Source organism: Anastrepha obliqua, chromosome 3 (genome assembly GCF_027943255.1).
Source record: "Anastrepha obliqua isolate idAnaObli1 chromosome 3, idAnaObli1_1.0, whole genome shotgun sequence".
NCBI lineage: Eukaryota > Metazoa > Arthropoda > Insecta > Diptera > Tephritidae > Anastrepha > Anastrepha obliqua.
In genome coordinates this window covers 16930175-16953140 of record NC_072894.1, presented here as the reverse complement: position 1 = coordinate 16953140, position 22966 = coordinate 16930175, and the positions used below count along the sequence as shown (strand labels likewise).

The 22966-nt window shown below is 36.5% G+C and overlaps 1 protein-coding gene across 2 annotated transcripts in view; it reads right to left on the bottom strand.

Annotated features, from left to right (window-relative positions):
• Positions 1-1407: 1407 nt before the first annotated feature.
• LOC129240968 (mucin-5AC) overlaps positions 1408-22966 on the bottom strand; it is a 66127-nt gene continuing 44568 nt past the window's right edge. For both annotated transcript variants that reach the window (XM_054877059.1, XM_054877060.1), the window contains exons 3-6: positions 12568-12697; positions 5192-5230; positions 4850-5119; positions 1408-4757 (exon numbers count right to left, since the gene is read on the bottom strand). In XM_054877059.1, the coding sequence (XP_054733034.1) occupies positions 2500-4757; positions 4850-5119; positions 5192-5230; positions 12568-12697 (2697 nt within the window). In that variant the 3' untranslated portion in view covers positions 1408-2499. The remainder of the gene's footprint in view (positions 4758-4849; positions 5120-5191; positions 5231-12567; positions 12698-22966) is intronic.

Here is a 22966-nt window from a genome sequence, read left to right as displayed (position 1 = left end):
GGATCAGCGGTTCCCCCACAAGGGCCAGAGCCAATAATCGGAATCAGTTCCGCAGGAATCATAAATTGGATTAGCGATTATGTATGCAATCTGCATAAAGAGAGATGGTCTGGTCTAGAACGCTGCAAAACTGCAAAGGGTTTTGTGAGAAGTCCGAACAGAAAACTGTCAAACTTTCTACTAAAACTTGGAAGGAAAGACGTTCGGTTGATGGTTGGTATTATTACAGGACACAACCCATGGGATCAGCATATGAACAACATTGGAATCATTGAGTGTCCAATGTGCCTGTCATGCTTGGAGGAGGCGGATAACACTGAGCACTTTCTCTGTGAGGGTCCTGCCTTCCGATGTCGTGAGAATAAGTAATATTCGTTCTCTAAAACTAGAGATTTGCCAAAGAATCTGGAAACTTCTCACAGGACTAACTATCTCTATCTCTGTCTCTATACTCTCCTATCGCGTTCTCTGATACTTTTCTCCTTCCCTCCTTGACAATCCACCCTCTTTCCAGAGCTCTAAATACAATGGGCTTTTTAGCCTGAGTGTGAGGCGGTCGTCGTAGCCGAATGGATTGGTGCGGGACTACCATTCGCAATTTACAGAGAGAACGTCGTTTCGAATCTCGGTGAAGCACCAAAATTAAGGAAAACATTTTTCTAATAGCGGTCGCCCCACGGCAGGCATTGGCAAACCTCCGAGTGTATTTCTGCCATGAAAAAGCTCCGAATAAAAAAAATATTTGCCGTTCGGAGTCGGCTTGAAACTGTAGGTCCCTCCATTTGTGGAACAACGTCAAGACGCACACCACAAATAGGAGGTGGAGCACGGCCAAACACCCAAAAAGGCTGAACGCGCCAATTATATATATATATGTATATGTTTTGTGAGCCACCAAATCTGCTGGTGTTCCCTGGACCTTTTCAAATTTCAATTTCACGTTAGGTTTGTTTCCAGACCTAAAAAAATCATGCATGGAAAGTGTTTTTCATCAAATTATAAGATCATAACAGCGGAAGCGTATTTTACAGCTCTCATTTTAGGGAAAAAACACATAAATTGTGATCTCGTCGCATCAATTGTATTGATGTTTAGGAAGACTATACTGGATAATAAAGTGAATTTCAAACTTTTATAAAGTTGTGTTTTTCTTATCGAACCCCAAAACTTATTGAACAACCTAGTTTCTTACTTTCGAATGTCAAATTTTTCTGCGGTGAATTTAATCAAAGCCAAGGCTGATTGCATACAAATAACAACGGGATTATTTTTGTTTGTTTTTGTGTTTTAAATATATTTTGTTTTTATTAAATAAAAGAAAATTACATTTCCTCAAATCTAACTAAACAATTTTACATTTGTCTGTATTATTATAGTAAACATTAAATAAAAACTAGTAACTAAAATAAAAAAATCAAAAAAGTGTACCAAATAAAATAAAGTAAGCAAAAACGTCAAATAGTAAATAACCAAATCATAATAAACAACATTTCATATTGTAAAAATTAACTTCGTATTATCATTGCCATTATCATTATAAAAACTCATTAGCTCATAAAATGCGCCCAAGGCAAAAGCAAAGTTTAAAATAAATTAAAATTTGAGATTATTAATACCGGAATATTAATAAACTAGAGGAAATCGCCTCATAAATTTTTAGTTTACATTTTTTTACAACACGCATTGGTGAGTGATATAAAAAAGCGTTAATTTAGCAAACAAAAGAACAAATTTAACAATTTTTTAGCTCTCTCATAAATTTAGTACATACATAACATATTGAGAGAAAGAGACAAAGATTCACACATTCTAAATTACATACATTTTTAATACGTTTTATGCCTAAGAGTATTTGTTGTCTTTTTTTTTTATTACTATCTTCCTTTCCATGACATTTTTCCGTTATCTTCTTTCTCTTAGTGCTTACAATTTGATTTTTATGAGACACTGTAAAAACATGAACACAAAAGCGGCAACTGGATATATGGAGCAGGATCGGAAACAGGATCAGGATAAGGATCGGGATCAGGATCAGGACCAGGATGTGCTTGGTTCGTTGGCAAAAGGAACAGGATTCCGTGTGCTGGAGCATTGAGCGTGTATGGGAACCATTTGCGATGGGCGGGATGACGGTTAGGACGGGAGTGTAGTGTGTTGCGTTGAGGACTGGGAAGTACGAAAGGGATTGAACCAACTGCCAGGCACGTCATATGCAGGAACGGAACCAGGAACACTTACACAGCCATCAAAACCCTTTAACCAGCAAACACTCGCTGCTTTACAAGGAACAAGTGTATGGTGTTAGAAATACAGGATGGGGAAACGGGGTGTTGGTGGCTGTCGTGCTGTTGACGTTGAATTTAACGGACGGCGATAACTCACAAATATCCTTAGATATTTCAATATGTCATCCCTAAATTGGATAGGATGTTTTGGATTGAATGTATGTAGATGACAAATTAGTTGCGTCGTCGTAACGTCGTTTGTCATAACGTCGTTTTAGTCTCTCTTTTCTACTTCGACTACTGTTTCTGACGGTGTTTCGATATTTTCATTTTTCTCAATTTTGGCATCTTCATTTGATGTCGTAGTCGTTTTGCCAACTGTTGCTGGCGGCTCCGCTGCCTCAACCACAGCTGGTGTCGTGTTCGTCGTTAGTGTCTCGACACCGCCAACGTTGTTGCTTTCTCCCTTTACATCCGTTTCCGTTTTCTTATTCTCGGCCGCAATTGGCTTCGATTGCTCATCCTGACCTATTGCATTTATCGCGTCTGTCTCTTCTGCTTCTGTTGCTTGCAATGAAACGGTTTCTTTGTCATTATCAATAATTGCTGTTGCGTTCAGTCCTTCGTTCGCGTCAACGTCACGTTTCCTATGTAATTTGTCCGGTATGTTTTGTGTACAAGAGCACGGGCACATGCACTGATCTTTGCGTGCACCACCCGTGATCTGACTGAAACTAAATGGTATGGGCGCAGGTTGTACACCCAATGGGAAAGGATCAACATTTTGTTGGTAATTGCCATTCGTATGTATCGCATTGTTGTCGCATTGTTCATAAGCTGATTGTGGCAAAATGATCACCGGCATGAATGCTATAACCGCACCCTTAGGAATCTTGTCCGGTGCGTAGGAAGCCGCATAACCAGGCGCTTGTGGGAATACCGGTAGCTGCTGGAGCAATGACATAGAATTCGTTATACCGCCAAAACTGGCTTGGCCGGCTGAAGTTGTGAATTGTTGTTGATTATATTGATTACTATTCGACGCCGGTTTGCCGAAGGAAGAGGTTGTAGATTGGAAGGAGCCTACTGTGGTAGTTTGTTGTTTTGATGAATGCGTTCTATCCGCTTCACATGAACACAGTCGTTCGTTATTCAGTTCTGTTGGTGGATAGGATGGGCGAGGCGTTTGGTAGTTGGTGTTTGTGTGGGTTACCACGTTTTTCTCCGGTTGTCGACTTGTCTCGTAATTGGTTGGGTAACGTTGGCCGCTAGTAGGTTGCGCTGGCTTGCTGGGTGTGTAACCTTCATTAGTGGTTGTGGTGACTTTCTCAACAACCCTTTGACCAGTCTGATAACCGGGCACTTTTCCAAAATTATTATCTACGGTTGTTGTTGTAGTCACTTTTTCTACCACTTTCTGCCCAATAGGATAGCCAGGAACTTGCGTTGTGATAACTTTTTCGTTAACCTTCTGGCCATTATAAAAACCGGGAGTTTGTCCAAATGTAGTTGTCGTTGTCTTTTGGCCTGTTTGGTAACCAGGAGTTTGACTGGTAGTACTTGAGCCGCCTCCACCGCCTCCAACGGTTGCAGTGGTTTTCTGTCCCGTATGCAGGTCTGTGTTCGTGTATGTGTTCTTATTGGTATTTGTAGTCGTTACTTTTGTATTTGTGTCGAAATTGTGTCCATATTTATTACCGGTATTTGTATTTGTAGTAGTTGTGGTTATTGTCTTGTACGGTTGCTCCTTCTCAATGGAGACGTCCTGTCGTTGGAATGTATTCGTAATAGGTCCACGATTTGGTGGTATATATTTGTTGTTTTGTTGATAAGACGTCGGCGGATTAACCGGTACATTGTTATTCGAGTTCGTATTGGTATTCGTGTTGGTCGTAGTTGTGGTGGTGGTGAAGGTTTTGGGGGGAGATGGAGGAGAAGAAGGAGGAATATTGGTTAGTGGAGTTTTAATATTATTATTAAACTGAGTGTTAGTATTAGTATTGGTGTTGGTTGTGTGGGTAGTGGTGGTGGTGGTGGTTGTGGTGACCTTCTTTTGTGCATAATCATTATTATTACCATAATTTGGCACGAAAGATGTTTGTGTATTGGTAGTGGTATGTGTGGTTTTCGGCGGTATTTCACCTTCCACAACTAATGATGATGATTTAAAAGGTAGCGTAATTTTACCAGTTTTTGAGACGGGTGGCAAATAGCCGGGTGTATTCTTATTTGATTCTCTTGGATTTGTAGGTGGTCCTGGTCTCAATGGTTTGTATGGTGGCTGAGGTCCGGGTGGACCTGGACGATCTGGTCCTGGTGGTCCTGGTGGTCCGGGACGAGTTGGGCCGGGTGGTCCTGGTGGTCCAGGGCGAGTTGGACCTGGTGGGCCGGGTGGGCCTGGTCGAGTTGGTCCGGGTGGTCCTGGTGGGCCAGGGGGGCCGCCTGGGCCTGGACGAGTTGGTCCTGGTGGGCCTGGGGGTCCAGGTGGGCCGCCTGGGCCCTTAGGTCCGGGTCCAGTTGGGCCGAATGGTCCTACATTTATAAAAAAAATTTGCCATTTAGTAATTTATTGCAAGTGCTTTGCTTATGTATAATTCAGCTTCGCAATCGATTCGCTTAACAACCTGGTGGTCCTGGTGGACCAGGGGGCCCGGGTGGACCCTTTGGGCCGCCGGGTCCTTTTGGACCGCCAGGTCCCTTAGGTCCGCCTGGGCCGCCTGGTCCGACACCGCCGCCGTCGCCTCTACCGCCGACACCGCCAGCTCCGCCGTTGCCTCCATAACCTCCCTGGGGTCCCTCTATGTGTACATATGGTGGTGCTGGTGGACCAGTGGGACCTTCAACATGAACATATTTGCCCGAATTATCGGGGATATATTGACCTTCTCTAATACCTAGAACGAAATGAAAAGAGTGGTCGAATTAAGAAAGAGTCGAAAATAAAGTCAAAAAACAAAATAGCTCACCTTTATAACGACCATCAAAACCTTCATAATTACCATTTCCTAAAGAACGAGATTGAAGAAGTTTTTGGTAAGAAAAGAAAACTATTAGTAATGGGTAAAATATATATTAATACATCTAAAAATTATCGGCATTACTCAGAGCACTACGACAAATAATTTTAAACTAATTTTTAGGTTATTTCGAAATATACGAGTATTGTACATAACTACAATAAAGCTACAACTAATTCAAAAAAGGAACTTTTTGAAGTATTACAAACAAACCTAGAAGGTTCAACATAACTACCATTACATACCTACATCAACTACATTTACTTCGTAATTAACGCTGGATAATTGCAAAATTCAAACAAGTTTAGTTCTCTACTTACATATGGTTAGCAACTACAAGCTGTAAGCGCCTGCTACCGGTGAAGCTCAAAAACGATTCCAATATACATAAATTCAAATGAAAATTTTAGTCATATGTTCGCATGTATGTGAGATGAAAGCTGGTTAGTGAAAACCACTGGTCGTGTACACAGTTACAGAAAATATGCCGCACACGACAAATCAGAGTCAAATGAACAAAGAATATACGCAGTGCTACGATGTGTACAAAGAAATTCGTGCTTAATGGATTTCAGGAATACTTATGTGTAATAAGGCTTGATAGGACTTAGTACAGTATTAATGCAGGCGTATGAGAATTGTTTACTGATACCAAGCGCTGGTTGTGGACGATGATGGATATAAGCGAATAAGTGCCGGTGTTCATGAGCAGCTGAATGGTTATATGTGTGTGTGTGTGTATAGTGCATGAACGGTGTAATTAGGTTTCATTTGTTCAAACCTTTTTCGTGGCAAATGCATGTGCATGTGCATGTATGTATGAGAGTGTGTGGAACCGAAATCGGCAAGTTTTGTGCGGCATTCGTTTCGTTTTGAGTTTTGAGATAATGATTTTCAGTTCCATGTAGGCATATTTATTGTTGCAAGAAAAATAAAGCAAACAGTTTTCTTTTTCGCCTTCCTTTTTTTGTGTGTTTTTGTTTTGTTTTTTCTTTTAAGTCTACGTGGTAGTGGAAAAGGTGTCGATGAATATGAAAACAATATTTTTCGATATGAACTTTAGTGCTAGATCAGACATTTAAAAAGAGTGCAGTAAGGCCATATAATTCCCTTTCAGTCGTATCATTCTTGCAGTGGCTAAAGAAGTCATATGAATTGTAATAAAGTATGATAGCGAAATCCGATATACGTTTCACAAACGCGGAATTAATAGATATATGTGGCTAGTAGTAACCGCCTATGTATGTATGTGTGTCAAATCAAGTTCTGGTCTTACTCTTCGCATACACAAAAGTCATCTTGGCCATTTAAGGGGGCCCGGTGGACCAGAAATTTCAAAAACTCGATTTTTTGTTTCTTCGATATTTCGAAAGTATAGTGTCTTAAGAATATACTGTGAAATTTTCATGCGGAAATTCCCAATATTATAGCTTCTACAGCCCATTAACTAGGTAGAGAGCGGTCTGCGCGCTGCTGTACCTCAAACTTTAAACTCATTTACCTCGAAACGACTTTTTTCGGCCCGGCGGCGATGAAAAAAAAAACAAAACTATTCAACGGAATCAGTTGAAATTTGAATATGTTGTTCAGAACATGCATGGCTATCGTCGGAGCTAGCACCTTAATTTTATTTAAATAATTTCCTATATTTATTTATACTAAAAAACTAGTGAAAAAATACCCCATTTTACGAACTTTTTTTTCAAAAGCGCGCAATTTTGTCAATTTTTAATTTTTTCGATTTATTCTAGTTCCGACCATAACTGCACTCTTTCTGATTAAGAATCTTCTTAAATTTTGTGTTTCGAATGAGTAGAAGTGTTGAAATCACCTACGCCGTCCGGGTCCGATTTTTCGAGCGGGTCATCTTTAGCGGCATTCTTATAATAATAAATATTATTTTTAAAATAAAAAAAAAATTTGTGTGCTCAATAGATGTAGTAATAAGCACGCAGAAGTGAAATCTTTTTTTTTTTAATTTTTAATGGCAAAAAAAAAATCGTGAAAATAGGTGAAATTTTCGTGCTCTAGACCACCGGGTCCCCTTAAGTCACATAATAATTATTATTCTTCCAAAATATGTACGCATCCATGTAAGTATAGGTAAACGTATCGAATTTGTAGAAAAATGCGTCCTTAACTATTTGTCATTACATTGATTTCGATGCATTGCTTTTCGAATTGTGTGTACGCGCTTATGTGTGTGTACTGGTGCGTACATAGCGGCTTACGTAGTGTACGTGAGCTTTTATTTGCGTATATGTAAGAATAAATAAAATAAGTAGTTACATATGTTTTTTATGCAGTAGACGAGTGTATATTGTGCTATGCATGTGTTGGTGTGTTGGTGCGTATATGCAAAAAAAACTCGCATTAAATAAATTATCGCAGAAGATAAAAATATAATAAAAAAACATATATCAACACGAAATTATATTATATTTTAAATATTCCTAAAAAGCTTTTATCGCTAACCTAAATGCTTAATAAACTTAGGTTGAGAAATAATAAAACAAAAAACGGAGAGTCCTCGAAAATGGAGTCCACATGCGCGAATCAACGCTTACCGTTATGCTGCCGAAATAAAAAGAAATGAAAGCTCTATTATATTAGTTCACATTTGTATGTGAAAGCTTTACTGATTCACACCACTGGATGATTTTGAAAATGGTAAAAATTGTTGTGCACGCTAATATGAAAAAAGTAGACAAAACACCGGTTTCTTTAAGATGCGTAAGACGACTTCCAAGTGGAATGCAGCGGAAAGGAATGAACTATTGGCAAAACTTTAAACAGCGGCTCGAATTGGAAAGATTGTAGCTCTCAAGACAATCTTCAAGTATGTATCGGCTTTAATTAAAAATGAAGCATTGGGATCATAAAAACCATTTTTACAAAATTTCAAACGAACGGCAAATGGTGAACGAATGTCAAATAAAGTTTTCGCCTCGGAAAGTAAGAAATCATTTGGATGTAGGTATATAATTCATGTTTACCAAATCGCATTCATTACAGGTGGTGGCACTAGGCCAACAACAATATTTTGTAGGTTTGATTGTCAAAGCAAAGTTATGGCAAAGTAGAAAACAAATCATGAATTCGCCTTGTTTCATTTTGCGCTGACAGCCACATGGACACGGCGAAAGCAAACAAATAAATCAGCTGATTTACTGAAACCACTTTCAAAAGATTCGCAGTGGTTTTTACCCGATTCTCCGGCACAAAAAGCGCAAGCTTTTACAGTAAAAGAAAACTTTTAACAAAATGTGCACCTATTCGACGATTTTAGCAATGCTCACATAAACAAAAAAACATTAAAAGCAGCAAAAGCATGATTGCGCATATGGCTACTCCTTTCAGACTTCTCGAAAATAACCTACCCTAATCTTTTAGAAAACCTAAGAGCTGAGTTGTTCTATAAAGTATCCTGCCTATCAGAGTGTATGAGTTATTTATGCAAGCTAACCTGCTGCATCCGGGCCACCAGGAGAGCCGGACTCTACATATGCCAATGCGCCCGGCCCTCCTGGGCCACCCGGACCTACTCCTCCGAGTGATCCGGGTGTGTAAGCACCACCGCTACCTCTGTTACCGCTGCCGCTGCCGCTACCACCTCTGTTGCCGCTGCCGCTGCCGCTACCACCTATGTTGCCGCTGCCTCCATAGTCATTGCCTCTACCGCCTCCTCCAGAGCCCGACGACCCGCTAGGATATTTGGCACCACTGCTGCTATCACCTCCGTTAGCGCCGCCATTATATGGACCATTTCCATTATTGTATGGGCCATTTCCACTATTGTGTGGACCAGCTCCATTATTGTATGGGCCATTTCCACTATTGTTTGGACCAGCTCCATTATTGTACGGACCATTTCCTCCATTGGATGGACCATTTCCAGGGTTATATTTGTCATTTCCACTGGTATATTGTCCGCTATTGCTGCCGCCGCCGCCTACATTGGCTCCGCCATTATATGGACCATTTCCATTATTGTGTGGGCCAGCTCCATTATTGTATGGACCATTTCCTCCATTATTGTATGGACCATTTCCTCCATTGGATGGACCATTTCCAGCGTTATATTTGTCATTTCCGCTGGTATATTGTCCGCCACCATTGTCGCCTGGATAAGGTCCGTTGGTGCCGGGTCGCACGGTGGCCACAACATGCGCCGAAGGTGCTGGTATGCGCTCACGATCAGCATAACGTGAAGGGCTAAGAATAGCTGAACCGCTATGTACACCCGCTGCGTGAGAAAGTGAGAAGCCTGGTGTAAAACCACCTGGCTTGCTCTTCTGTAATAGGTAGTAGGTGAGGAAAGAGGTATGTATGTAGATATGGTTGCGTCACAAAATTAGTGCTTCAAGAGTGTTAAAATAAGTATTTCTTATTCAACGTACATCACCCAAATGTAATACTGGAAATTCTGGCCGTGCGCCACCCTCGAACTTGCCACAGCCTATGGGGAAGTACAGTTCATCCCACTCCAAAATGATGCCATGGCCCTTCTCGCCATACACCGGGAACACCTCGACCGGCTTTTGTGGCTCGACAGTACGATAACCGTGCGTATCGGCAACATAATGTGTTGCACGTAACATGTGATAAGGATCGACGTAACCATAGCAACCGTATGTGACACCATCGGGACCGCGTGTCTCATGATGAAAATTGCCAGTCTTACCGATATCATATCCATAACGGTAAGCACCTTAGGGGTGCCAAAAGCAAATGTGTAGGTTGTGTTTTGTATGGCGGGAGTGCAAAGCGGGTTGTGTTGTAACGGATATATTTTAGGGTAGTGGTTGTTGTTGTGGTTGTTTTGAGGTTTCAAAATGTGGTAAAGTGAAAAATTTAAATTTTCGAAATATTATAGTACAATAATTGGTTACTATTTTGTTCTTATAGTTCATTTCGGTTCATAGGAATTGAGTATAAATTTCAAATACAAACGTGAAAAAATATTATTTATACATAAATGTTTGGAAATTTAGATTTGACAATTCCTTCCGATTATAAAGTAGTCATAAATAAACTCATTTTAACATGGCTTATGCTTAAATTTGTGTAAATAATAACAGCACTTTATATATATATATATGTGCGTATATACCTTTGCGCAGGTGTTTAAAAAAATTAAAAAATAGAAAAAATAACGCTAGCCTTTGGTTCATAATGCCTAAGCCAGAGCTCAATACATTTCGGAGCCACACGGGTACGAGTGAATGATATGAGTGGAGTGAAAAGGTATGGATATGGATGTGGGATCAGGAGTGATGTATGAGAGGTATTAGGGGAAGGAAACGGAATCAGTTTAATCTTTAGCTAATTAATTGAGAATCAACAGACGCTTTTGTTTTAAAAGCTTACATAAATCGTATGACAACCGCAAAAGTTCACTTTATTTGAGTTTAGCGAAAGCTTGGAAACTTTGCTGAGACGACAGTGAAAACAAATTTACTGGAAACGGAAGTATGCCATCTATTTGAAGCGATCTTTTAATATAGGCAACAAATTATTGTAATAGAAAAAAGAACTGCAAATGAATATTTGAATAGTTGAAAAGCTTCTTTATGAAAAAAAAAAACATGAAGTGATTGAAATCTTTATGGGAAATACGAGTATTATTTTTAACTCACTATTGTTGGCCTAGCCATTGGCTAAGGTGCGTTGCCATGGGTCTGGACGCCATTTTAGGCTGATACCGCATTTTTTCATTCTTTTTAATGTATAGACGAGTATATTTTTTCATTGGTAAATGATGAAAATAATGATTATGCGAAGCTTTTATGGTAAAAAAAACAACAGTAGTCCACTAGTAGTTATAAAATAATTATCAAATAAACTAATAAAATACATACAAGTTATAGTGGGATAGTGGAGTGGGGTGGTGTGGCGTTGATTTGATTTGAGTTGATTTGATTTGAGTTGAGTCGAGTTGTGTATGTCGGTACGAAAATATTTACAATTTGAGACGAGGTTTGTTGATATATTGATTGGTTTATATCGTTATAATACTAAATAGATGTAGATATATTTGATATTTTGTGTGCGCTTCGCTTGGGTTTTAACTACGTTTACGCATTCTTTATGATTATATTTGGTGTTTAGTACAAAGCTACAACAAAAGTAACAACGTAAATGATTAATATGCATGTAATTTTTTCGATTGAGTAGTTACTAATTTTTTCTTTAATCCTTTACTATTGGGCAGTCTTAAAGCCTATAAAGGATTTTTGTGAAAGGCGAAAGAACTTCTAAATTGAACTTTTCTCTTTTTTGTTTGTTTAGTTGCTGTTGTAGTGTTTTAATCAAGGCTACGGCGCGCTACTGTTAATTAATTAATATGTATTTATTTATATGTGAACAAATCTGTCTAGTTTTCAATAGAAATATAAATTTTATATTTGAGGGCAAAACAAATATACCAAGGCAACCAAAATTAACTATGTAAATAGATCGATATAGCAAATTTGAATTTCCTTTTTAATTTTTTTATCTACAAACTACGACTTGTACTAGCAACATTTCAAAGTATCATCTAACTGCGCAATTATTAAAAGCTGAAAGGACCCCTTTCGTCGAAGGCTGCAAGGCGAATGAGTCCTTTCGATCGGCTCGTAGTGCAGCGTAAATAATAAACAATTTTTATATTATGTTTGTATGTATGTATAAAATGCTACTAACAAAACAACTACAATGCATGAATTACAAACGCAAATGTGAATTAGAGTAATAAAATGAGAGGAGTAAGAAAGAGATGGAAATTATAGTAGATACTAACTCGCTGGTTAGTTGAAAGAGAGAGAAAAAAATTGTGAGAGAAATAGAGGTAACTGAGTGATATGGCCTCTGGTGACGGTCAAGCATTGTTTGACAAGAACTTTATATGTGTGCGTGTCGGGTGCTTGACGCTAATATCTAAAATTTTTGATTTTTACCGACAACAAGTATGTGTGACACGACGCCACCCGACTGCACTAACACATACAAAGCGCAGTCAAGCATGCTGTATCGTCACCAGAGGCCAATAGTGCGAGAAAACGAGGTAACGGAAAGTTAGTGAGGAGAATGAAGGAGTAAAAGGAGCGGGAATGAAAGGAGCAGGAATAAAAGGAAACTGAAAAGTAAATAGCGAAGAAAGCGGAAACATAGAGAGATACAAGGAAAATGTACAAAGTAAAATATGCGCAAATGTAGTAAAGTTATGATTATATATATATATATATATTTTTTTTGTCTTTGATACTACGTGTGGATATGTATGTGTGTATGTATTTATTGGTGCATTAAAGAATAATCAATTTGAAACAATTTCTACTTACTGGTATCGAAATTTGACGAATAGTATTGTTGATTGGTCGTTTTTTGGTCTTTGATTTGCAGAATAAGGCGGCGGTTCTCCTTATCTACCTTTTGAGCGAGAGCGCATTGCAATAATATGCAAGCGATGGCCTATTGCAGAAAGAAGAAACACAATGAAATAATTGCATGAAAGTCTTATACATAAATAATATGAACATTAAGAAATAAATTCACTTAAGCGCTAAGATAAAAATAAGTAGAACAAAGCACTCCTATGGTGGTCGACGCAAACGAATAGGTTGGTGCGTGAGTACCCTACGGAAGTGCGCTCATGATAGAAAAAGTTTTTTTTTTTTTTCGAATAGCGGTCGCATCTTGGCCGGCCATGTCAAATCACCGACTGTATTGCTGTCATCAAGAAGGTTCTCATAAAAAGCCATCTGCCGTTCGGAGGCGGCTTAAAAAACTGTATATCGCTCCATTTGTGGAACAACATCAAGACGCACACCAAAAATAGGAGGAAGAAGCCGTTCTCGTGCTAATCGGCGCCGATTGAAAACACCAAGGCCACTTTATTTTATATAATTAAGTCAATGATAACAACCTTACTGACTAAATTTACAGGCTTGCATAACAAAAACTTAAAAACTAAAATTAAATATTTACTTTATTTAAAAAATAATAAGTTTCAATAAGTGACTTAAACAGAGGCCTTGGTATCGCGAAATCGAGAAAGCCGATTAACTAATTCTGAGAACTTCAACATAAAATGGATTATATGTAAGAGCGAGGTGCTCTATAAGAAACTTTGAAACTTATTTGGGTGAGTAGATCTAAGTCGCCAATGCTAGGAGATATTATAAACATTAAGCTTTCAGAAAGTCGCTTTCGTCGTCGTCAAGTGGTAAAACATTGATAAGCATGCACCTGACTCTGTATAATCGGCAAAAGACTATCAAAGTGTAAAGGTTAACCAGCGAAACGTACAAACTTGCTTTGAACTCTTTCAAATCTTGAAGAAAGGGTCTTCATGGACTTGTTAGATGGCATGCGGTACCACACCTATGATTTGTTATGCAAGGCCCAGTCATTCAGCGCACTCATGTCTTCCTGTTAAAACAATGTATCGGATAGAGCAGAGATTTTGCGAAAAAGTTTCAAATCGTCTGCATAGAGTAAATATTCAGAAGATTTGCAGCAACGGCCAATTAATGAAAAGTATAAACAAATACTAAGAATGCTACCTTGTGGTACTCCAGTAGTTGACACAAATGTATGGAATTTAATACTCTCAACTGCAACAAATGGGACTCTATTTGACAGGTACGATTTCAGCCAATTCATTCAAAGTGCTTTAACTGAAGAGTTCTTCTACGCTAGCAAAGAGTTAATAATTGAATTAATATTTTATAAAATTTAAATCGTTGCATTAGTATGCAAGGCAGCTCTCGGTAGAGTAAATTCAAAAAAATAATAAATAATTAATTAGATAAATTTCTGCACCATATTTCTATGAATTTCGTGGAAAATTTTAAGCTAGAATTTTCATGCAGCACATTTGCAATTTTTCGAAATTTTAACGGTATTTTTTATTTTTTCACATTCGAAATTTTTCGGAATTTTAACGGTATTTTTTATGTTTTCCCATTTGCAATTTTTCGAAATTTTAACGGTATTTTTTATTTTTCCCCATTTGGAATTTTTCGGAATTCAACGCTATTTTTTATTTTTTCCCATTCGCAATTTTTCGGAATTTTAACGGAATTTTTTATTTTTTCCCATTTGCAATTTTTCGGAATTTTAACGGTATTTTTTATATTTGCCCATTGGAATTTTTCGGAATTTCAACGCCATTTTTTAATTTTGCCCATTTGCAATTTTTCGGAATTTTAACGGTATTTTTATTTTTTCACATTCGCAATTTTTCGGAATTTTAACGGAATTTTTTATATTTGCCCATTGGAATTTTTCGGAATTTCAACGCTATTTTTTATTTTTCCCCATTTGCAATTTTTCGGAATTTTAACGCTTTTTTTTTATTTTTCCTAATATTTAATTACTTTAACTGAGTTGAGTTGAGTAGCTATAAAGAGGATGATGCTCATACAAAATTTATGAATTTATTGCCACATTTCAAATCTCCAATTTAACCTGATTCCAACCATTATTCCTCCACTTCAACCTTTTCACGTATAATCGATATTATTTCACTCATATTTGAGTAAAAAGTGCAAGTATTTTCGCACAGATTTGAGTCATTATTTTGAACAAATAGCAACATGTACCGCATCCATTTGTCAAATAATTTCTACATTTCTGCATGCAGGCTAAAAGAGAGCCAAAAAAATCCACAAATAAATATAAGTCCGCATATCTACATCTGTATATCTACATATGTATGTATGACTAACAAAAGGGTGACTAATTGCGGAATTACCCGAATACGGCTTGGAAATTATGCAAGAAATACAGTTAACAAATCGCTTTCAATTTCAATCTCAATTCATAGATGTAAAACCATATTTTTACGCTTCTTTTAACGATAATTACCAATTGTACCACGAATAGTGTCTGAAGCCACCGAGCCATTGCGTTGGCTGGCAAATGCGTTGAATGGCTGAATCGTCTTGCTAAATGATGGGCGTGTAAAATTTATTATCAACACTTTGAATGGGATTTTTTGTTAAAAATTTCCAGTAAATTGAAAATATGTTCAGCGACGCCCACACTTGCCAAAGTTATACAATACTTTTTACACGCACTCACACATACACACACCAGTGTGGTTTTGCTGCTAAAATGGAGCACTCAAAAGCGGATATGCGGCGCAACTAGCAAATATAGAAGATACAAATGACAATGTTTTTTGTGCTTTTATTGCATTGCTAAACAACCCACTACTAAATCGGATTGTCAGTTTATTGCTTGAAACGCGCACGATAGAACTGCGCGCTGCAACGGTAAAAGCGGGCTTATATTATATTTAAAAGAAGATTTGGCTGGCGCAAAGGTGTTGGCTTATTAAGAAGATATACGTATATATGTATGTGGCATAAGGATGAGCGTTAATTCATCCAGTTTTTGGATATCTATTTAAAATACATACATAAGCAAGTACATTTGTATGCGCGTATATATATGAGAATGTACACGTTTTAAGTAAAACGAAAACGTTTCAATTCGCTTTGGGAAGTCATGCCAAGATGAGAGAACGGGTTTTGAATTTTTGCACCATTTTTCTTCGTACTTTTCTGGTTCTATATGTATTAGGAATTAAGCTGGTTCTAGCGTGATTCAAGATCAATTTACTTTTGCTGCGCTTATGTAAGTAAACTACCTGTTTAAAAAACAAAAACACCCGAAAACTTATACAACTGCCCAAAATAGCATTGATGAGGCTTAAATTTAAATATTTGGCAATAATATGAGAAAATATAAAAGTGTGAAATATTAAATCATGCCGTCACTTGATTTCGCATTTGAAATATTTTGGCAGCAGCTTAATTATTATAAGTTGAATAAATTTATTTTGTGGATTATGATTTCATTGCCAAAACGAAATAAGCAGGTGAGTTGAAATGTTTCCTGCAGTAACAAATAAATATCTATTGTAACCATGCGACATTTATGGAATGTTTACAGAAGGGTCTTCTTTAAATAAATGCGTAATTTATGTGCATACATACAAGGTGGCGCAATTAATCAGCCAATTTTCTTTTTGAAAAATTTGTATATTTTTTTATAAACAAAATTTTATAGTGTAATTGAAATTTTTATTTTGACTTTTACGTGCTTCATTCCGCAGAATTAATTAGCCAATTTTGTTTTGAATATTTTTTTTATAAAATTTTTTGTTTTTTGAGTTTTTGAGTGATGAAAATTTTTATTTTGACTTTTACGCGCTCCATTGTGCAAAATAATTCAGTCAATTTTGGTTTTGAATAAATTTTTTTATTACAAAAATTTTTTGGAGTGATGGAAAACTTTATTTCGGCTTTACCGGATCCATTGCGTCAGAAAGCCAATTTTATTTTTGATTAATTTTTTTTTTGAATCATTTTTTTTTTGTAATAACTTTTTTTATTACAAAATTTTTTTTGAGTAATTGAAATTTTTATTTGCACTTTTACGCGCTGCATTGCTCAAGATCAATCAGCCAATTTTGTTTTTGAATAATTTATTTTTTATAAATTTTTTTGTTTGTTTTTTGAGTGCTGAAAATCTTTATTTCTACTTTTACGCGCTACATTGCGCAGAATTAATCAGCCAATTTTGTTTTGAACAATTTTTTTTTATAATTTTTTTTTGTTTTTGAGTGATGGGCATTTTTATTTTGACTTTTACGCGCTCCATTGCGCAAAATAATTCAGCCAATTTTGTTTTTGAATAATTTTTTTTATACACATTTTTTGTGAGTGATGGACATTTTTTTTTGACATTTACGCACTACATGGCGCTAAATTGATCAGCCAATTTTATTTTTGAGTAATTTTTTGTATTAAAAAAAATTTTTTTAAGTGTCGAAAATCTTTATTTCAACTTTTACGCACTGCATTGCGCAAAATCACAGCCAATTCTGGTTTTGAATAATTTTTTTTTATCACAATTTTTTTTTTTTTTTTTGAGTGATGGAAGTCTTTATTTTGACTTTTACGCGCTTCATTGCGCAGAATTATTCAGCCAATTTTTTTTTGAATCATTTTTTTTATATTAAAATAATAATCAGGCAATTTTGTTTTTGAATAACTTTTTGAAAATCTTTAATCAGACTTTTACGCGCTGCATTGCTTATCTGTTCGTACACTGCAGCTGTCTAATTCACAAGTATTGCAAGAATTAAAAAAATCTTCCAATAGGATGATTAATTTTGCGCCTCCTGTACAAGCATAACCACAAGCAGCACGCTAACTAGGAGCCATTAACTGAATTCAAAAAATGTAGTAAATAAATTTATTAATTTAAAGAAGAATTAGACGATCGGAAAACGCCAGGTCATCATTAGTACAGTTTAAACCCAAAAAGATTGCCCCCATGCTGTCCTACCAGCTTGTCTCCAGACGTCCTAAAGCTTTACGTTCAATTAAGGCTTGGCCACACTATATTTAGCCACTCTCAACTGCTCACTAGGAATAGGCCATCCTGTTAACCCACAGTACAACACCTGATCACTCACTGCCCGAAAACAATCGAATACCAGTACTCTGACAACATTAACCTAAACACAGCATTATCTTCACCTACTCCAATATTCTTCAAGTGTACAATTTTCTAAAGGACAATAAAATCTTAAATCGAATGTAATTTCATTGGCTCAATATTTGTAATTTGTTTTTGTATAAACTCTGTTTATTTTGCGTTTCCATATTACTAAACTCAAACGCCAATTATTTATTTATTTGTAAATTTAATGCACCACAGCAAACTTCAAATGCGATATCTTTGACATTTTGAAGAAATAAAAGCTTTTTAAGACTTTCTGTAACTAAAACTATTGAGCGTCTAGTTTTTCCTCACTTGATTTATGTACCACAAAAGTTGAAAGCTTTCACTCGACTCTCTATTGCCCTTATTGGGAAACCCTATATATTTGGGCAGAATTGGTAGAAAACAAGATAAATCTATTTCATTTGAAAATCCCGCATATGTCAATATGTAAGGAATCTGGCGGCTACCCGCAGCGTCTTCGCACAAGGACACAGATACGAAGGTCTCATTTTTCAATTACTTTACGGCATAGATTCCGAATGTGAATAGAATACACTTATTTATAAAGTGATGTAGTAAGTAATTTTATTTAACGATAATAGACGGTTTTACGGTTTTAACAGCTATTCCAAATCAATTCAAGTCTAAGAGTTTGATTAAGAAAGAATTGCACTATTCTGCAGATGGTGGGAAATGCAGCCAAGATTTAATTGTGAGCGTTGAAGAATTTAACAAACTTGTTTTTTTATGGGCAGAGATATCTGTATAAACATACTTATTTATAAGCAATATAATTTACGATCAGGTGAAGAGCAAGATTTTTGAATACGAACTCAAAAGTGGTTTTGATTTGAAATGTTACTGTTGCTCATGGCAGCAGTTTTTTAGCCAACCAGAAAACGCCTGCCAAAAAAGCCTTCAAAGTTAGTGATAGTTGGTTGTACATATTTTTAATAAAAATTGTACATTTAAGTTTAGTATTGATATTTGTATTTAGTATTTATATTTTTTATAAATAATATTTATATTTTTTCCTTCACAATTTCAGTTTTCTGTGCGTAACCCACAGATAAGTGCATACTTGCGCATGAGCATACTTTCATACTTATGCGGGCATAGTAAACATATGTACATACATGTGTGTGTGTGCGTAACTGAATTTATAACTGCATATAACTTGAATTCTTTTTGAATGGCAGCAATTAAAATCGTGTTATGGCGTTTAGCATTTATGCAAATTTCAAATATTGCAAAGCTCGAACTCTGTTTTTTCCTTTCATTATCTACGCATCTCAAGTAAGTTCTAATTTTTTTTAATTTTTTAAATTTTTTATTTTTCAGTAATTGTATATAGCAGAAATTGCATCAGTGCTTTACGCTTAATTGCCGCTTAATGTCTAACAAATCTTTAAATTTGCGCAAGAAATCGCCTATTTGCATTGAGTAAGCTCTTCACACTAGCGACGTGGTACCTAAACAAGCAATGATTCTACATTCATAGGTATGGATGTACTTGTATGTGTTGTGCAAAAATTTGTTTAATGTCCGCCAGTTATCATGTGCATGGCGTGTGAGCTCATAGTACTGTGGGTTCGCGCCCTACTCTTGCAGAACTTAAATGAATGGAAAATGACTATTTTAGACTTTTTTAGAAGCAAAATGCGATCGCAGCCGAATATATATCTAAAATATGTTTTTCGAATAGCCATCGATCGATCGATCTTCGGCAGACAATCGCAAGACCGTTGCGGGCATCCCTGCTTCTTATAGGAGGCATCTGCCAATCAAAGGCGCATAAAAGTTGTGTCTCTATTTGTAAGGCAAGACCAGTTTGAACACCACAAATTGAAGGAGGTATTCGGTAAAATCATCGTATATATTTATATGCACTGATGGAAAGACAAGAATGACAAGAGCGATTTGCAACCCTTGCGTGTAAATATTTTTAATATTTTTTAACTGATCGTGCAATCGCAGCCGCAAATTGCTTTCAGTGTCTGTTCAGCTTCTCAGTGCTTTTTGAACATTGAACTATGACATACGCGTATTTTTGTGGAAAAACCAATAGAAACAAATTAAATTAACTTTGCATTTTTCATTTGACATTTTGCATTTCGTTCTTGCTGTCTTAGTAAAACTTTATACAAACAATAGCAAATACTTATCAAAAGGGACCGAGGTAAACATTCAACTGATTCGAAACAGAAATACATCAAATACTGGAGGCAAAACTATGAACCATATTGCCGGAATCACGAAATGCTCCAAGAAAAAAGTGTTCACAGCTGTCCACGCACATGTAAAAAAAGAAACGAGAGGCAAAAAGCGGGCAACCACAGTTTGCCAGAACAAATTGGGCATACGACATATCAAAAAGCATCCATTCAACACCTCAGAGGAAATACAAAAAAAATGCAGTTAAAAGTGGAAAGCCGAACAATCAGATAAAAGTTAAAAGAGGCAAGTTTGCTGGCAAGAAGCCCAAGAAAAGTGCCATTACTTTCACAAAAAAAAGAACATCAGCCAGAGACTGTCCTTTGCGTTATGACATTTGCAGCCATTTACACACATCCTATGGTCAGCTGAAAGCAAAACAAATATGTTCAGAGCCGATGGAAAATGTTGCGTGAGTTATGTATTAATAACAGAGTTATTATCTGTTAATAACAGACCTAATGTTATTATACATGAGAATAACACAATAGTGATTTTAAACAATATAAACGATGTTAAATGTTAAGAAGTTAAATGTTAAGAACTTTTAATGGAAAAACAATATTGGGGAACCTAAATAAAACAGTTCTAGTAACAACAAATAAACAAATTGTAAAAAGGAATGTTGAATAGAAAAATACCATTCCAACTGAGCTTTTAAGTGGCGTGATGTTAAAATGATTTTGGGCAATAAATGAAATGAAATGAAATGAATGAGTTTTGTTTAACTGTTCATAAAATGCAGCTTTGTTTTAGGTAATAAGCAATTTATTTTACAATGTACAGATTAGTCTTAAGTTGGCGTTGACGATTAAAGTCATGTTTTCTGCAAACTACTCACTGTTTCACTTTAAATATATAATTTGTGCGACGTTCAAAAAACACAGTATGCGTTTAAATTCATTAAAAACAAAAAACAACCAAACATTGTAGTGGATCAATTATGTTATGGGGCTGCTTTTCTGCATTCGATGTGGGTTCCATTTTTTGGATTGAAGGCAAGATGTGTGCCACGGACTACATAAATCATGAATATAGAGCCTGGCTTCCATTTGCTAGAGAGAAGATGCCTCTAAAGTGGGAGTTTATGCACAATAATGATGACCACAAACATTCGTCAGCGCTTTTTAAGGCATGGGTTAAGGGATTGCAGTGGCATTCACAGCTAGCAGATCATAACCCTATAGAACACCTATGGAGAATACTAAAAAAATGATTGTGGGATATAGAGCGCGAAACAAGCGAGAACTTTGGGAAAGACTTAAGAGAGAGTGCTATTCTATGACCGCTGAAACTTGTGCTAAGCTCGTCAATACCATGCGTAGGAGATGCTTGGAAGCAATAAAATATAAAGTTGAAAGTGCCAAATATTAATATATTTTTGGGATTGAGTTTTTCATGTAATAAAAAGTATATACTATATTCTGCACTATTTGTTTGTTTCTATTATATTTTCGAACTTATATTTTCCTTGTTCACTCCTCTCGGGGCCATATGGCCTTGACAAGACTTGTCTTGCGTTGGTTTCGTAAATCTATTTCATTTTTGGCAGGGTAGATGATTAGCCTGCCGCTACCTGTCCTAGGCGATGGAAATGCCCACCTGTCGTTGCCTAGGAACAACGCCTTTTTTACTGCTCGGAGCGCCATCTGTGTGTTACATTTTTCTAGCAGAAGGATAGGACAGATGGTTGAGGACTTCGCTAAATTTAGTGTGTCTGCGCTGTTACCGCGATCGCCTGCATCCGCTTGTTGGCGTCGCTGATGCAATGCCACTGATTTTCTTGTTTTAGCCACAATGCGCTGACTATTGTGCGGGAGTAAGGATGGACTGGATACGGTTTTTGATTTGAGGAATGAGATTTTGATTTTTTTTTTTTTTTTAACAGGGAAAGTAGGTAAATTTAGGAAAGTGCGAGGCACCTTACGTGCGATTCGAACCCACAACCTCTGCGATGGAAGGCGTGTGCACTTACGCTAGACTACCGAGACCGAACTACCAAAAATGAAAAATATTAATAAAATAAAATATAATTTTTTTTGTTTTTCAATAGTAAATTAAAAAAAAAATGCTAAAAATTATCTTGCTCTTTTTATTTTTTACGCCAGTGTAAATACAAACATTGTTGGCTCTCCGCAAATTGTTAAAAAATAATCATTTTTCTAACAGCGCGTAGTATAGGGGCAAGCATTCATATGCCTGTCTGACGCACAGAAGCAAGACCTGATTTTCTCAGTTGGCCACACTTTTGATATTAATTCTTTTTTTGCGCACACTTAATACGAACTTGTAAGAAACCAAAAAACATTGACGCAGTGTGCGCAAATATATTTTTGCTAATATAAAACCAAAAATGTTGCATGCTCATCATAATTTATGCATTTTTCATGTTTTTCTTCTTTGCCTGTTAAACTCATCAATTCGCACACGCTCAAGCATTCTAAATTGACCTGATTGAAAAACTGCATGAGCTGTCACACAAATTGCTTAAATATGCATGAATGTATGTATGCAAATTTACAGACTTCATATATCGATATGCCAGCGCCATGTTGAAGTTCAAACGAAAAAGCAAAAAACTGGGTACTAAAGTTATTTGTCGAGCAACATACGAGTATATCAGCATATAGCCTTAAAATATATGAAAACTTCTTCTTAAGAGACCTTCGAAAAATACCCACACGAAAATACACACAGCAACATATGTCAACAACGTATCATACTCGTATATGCTATTAAAAGTGTGTTCCAAAGAAGTCATTTAAGCAAAAAGCATAGCGAAATGTGCTTTTAATTACTGCTTTGCATGTCGGTGAAATGTGAAAGTTCCCATGTCATTAAGGTCCATGCAACCAAATATTGCAAGGGGAAAACATCACCAGAGGTCATTATAAAACGAATATCATGTATCCCTCTTCATATCTTGAAACCTTTTAATGCACAATAAAATCTTTAAACATTTGCATCTAGCATTTGCCATAATATTTTGCTTACTTCAAA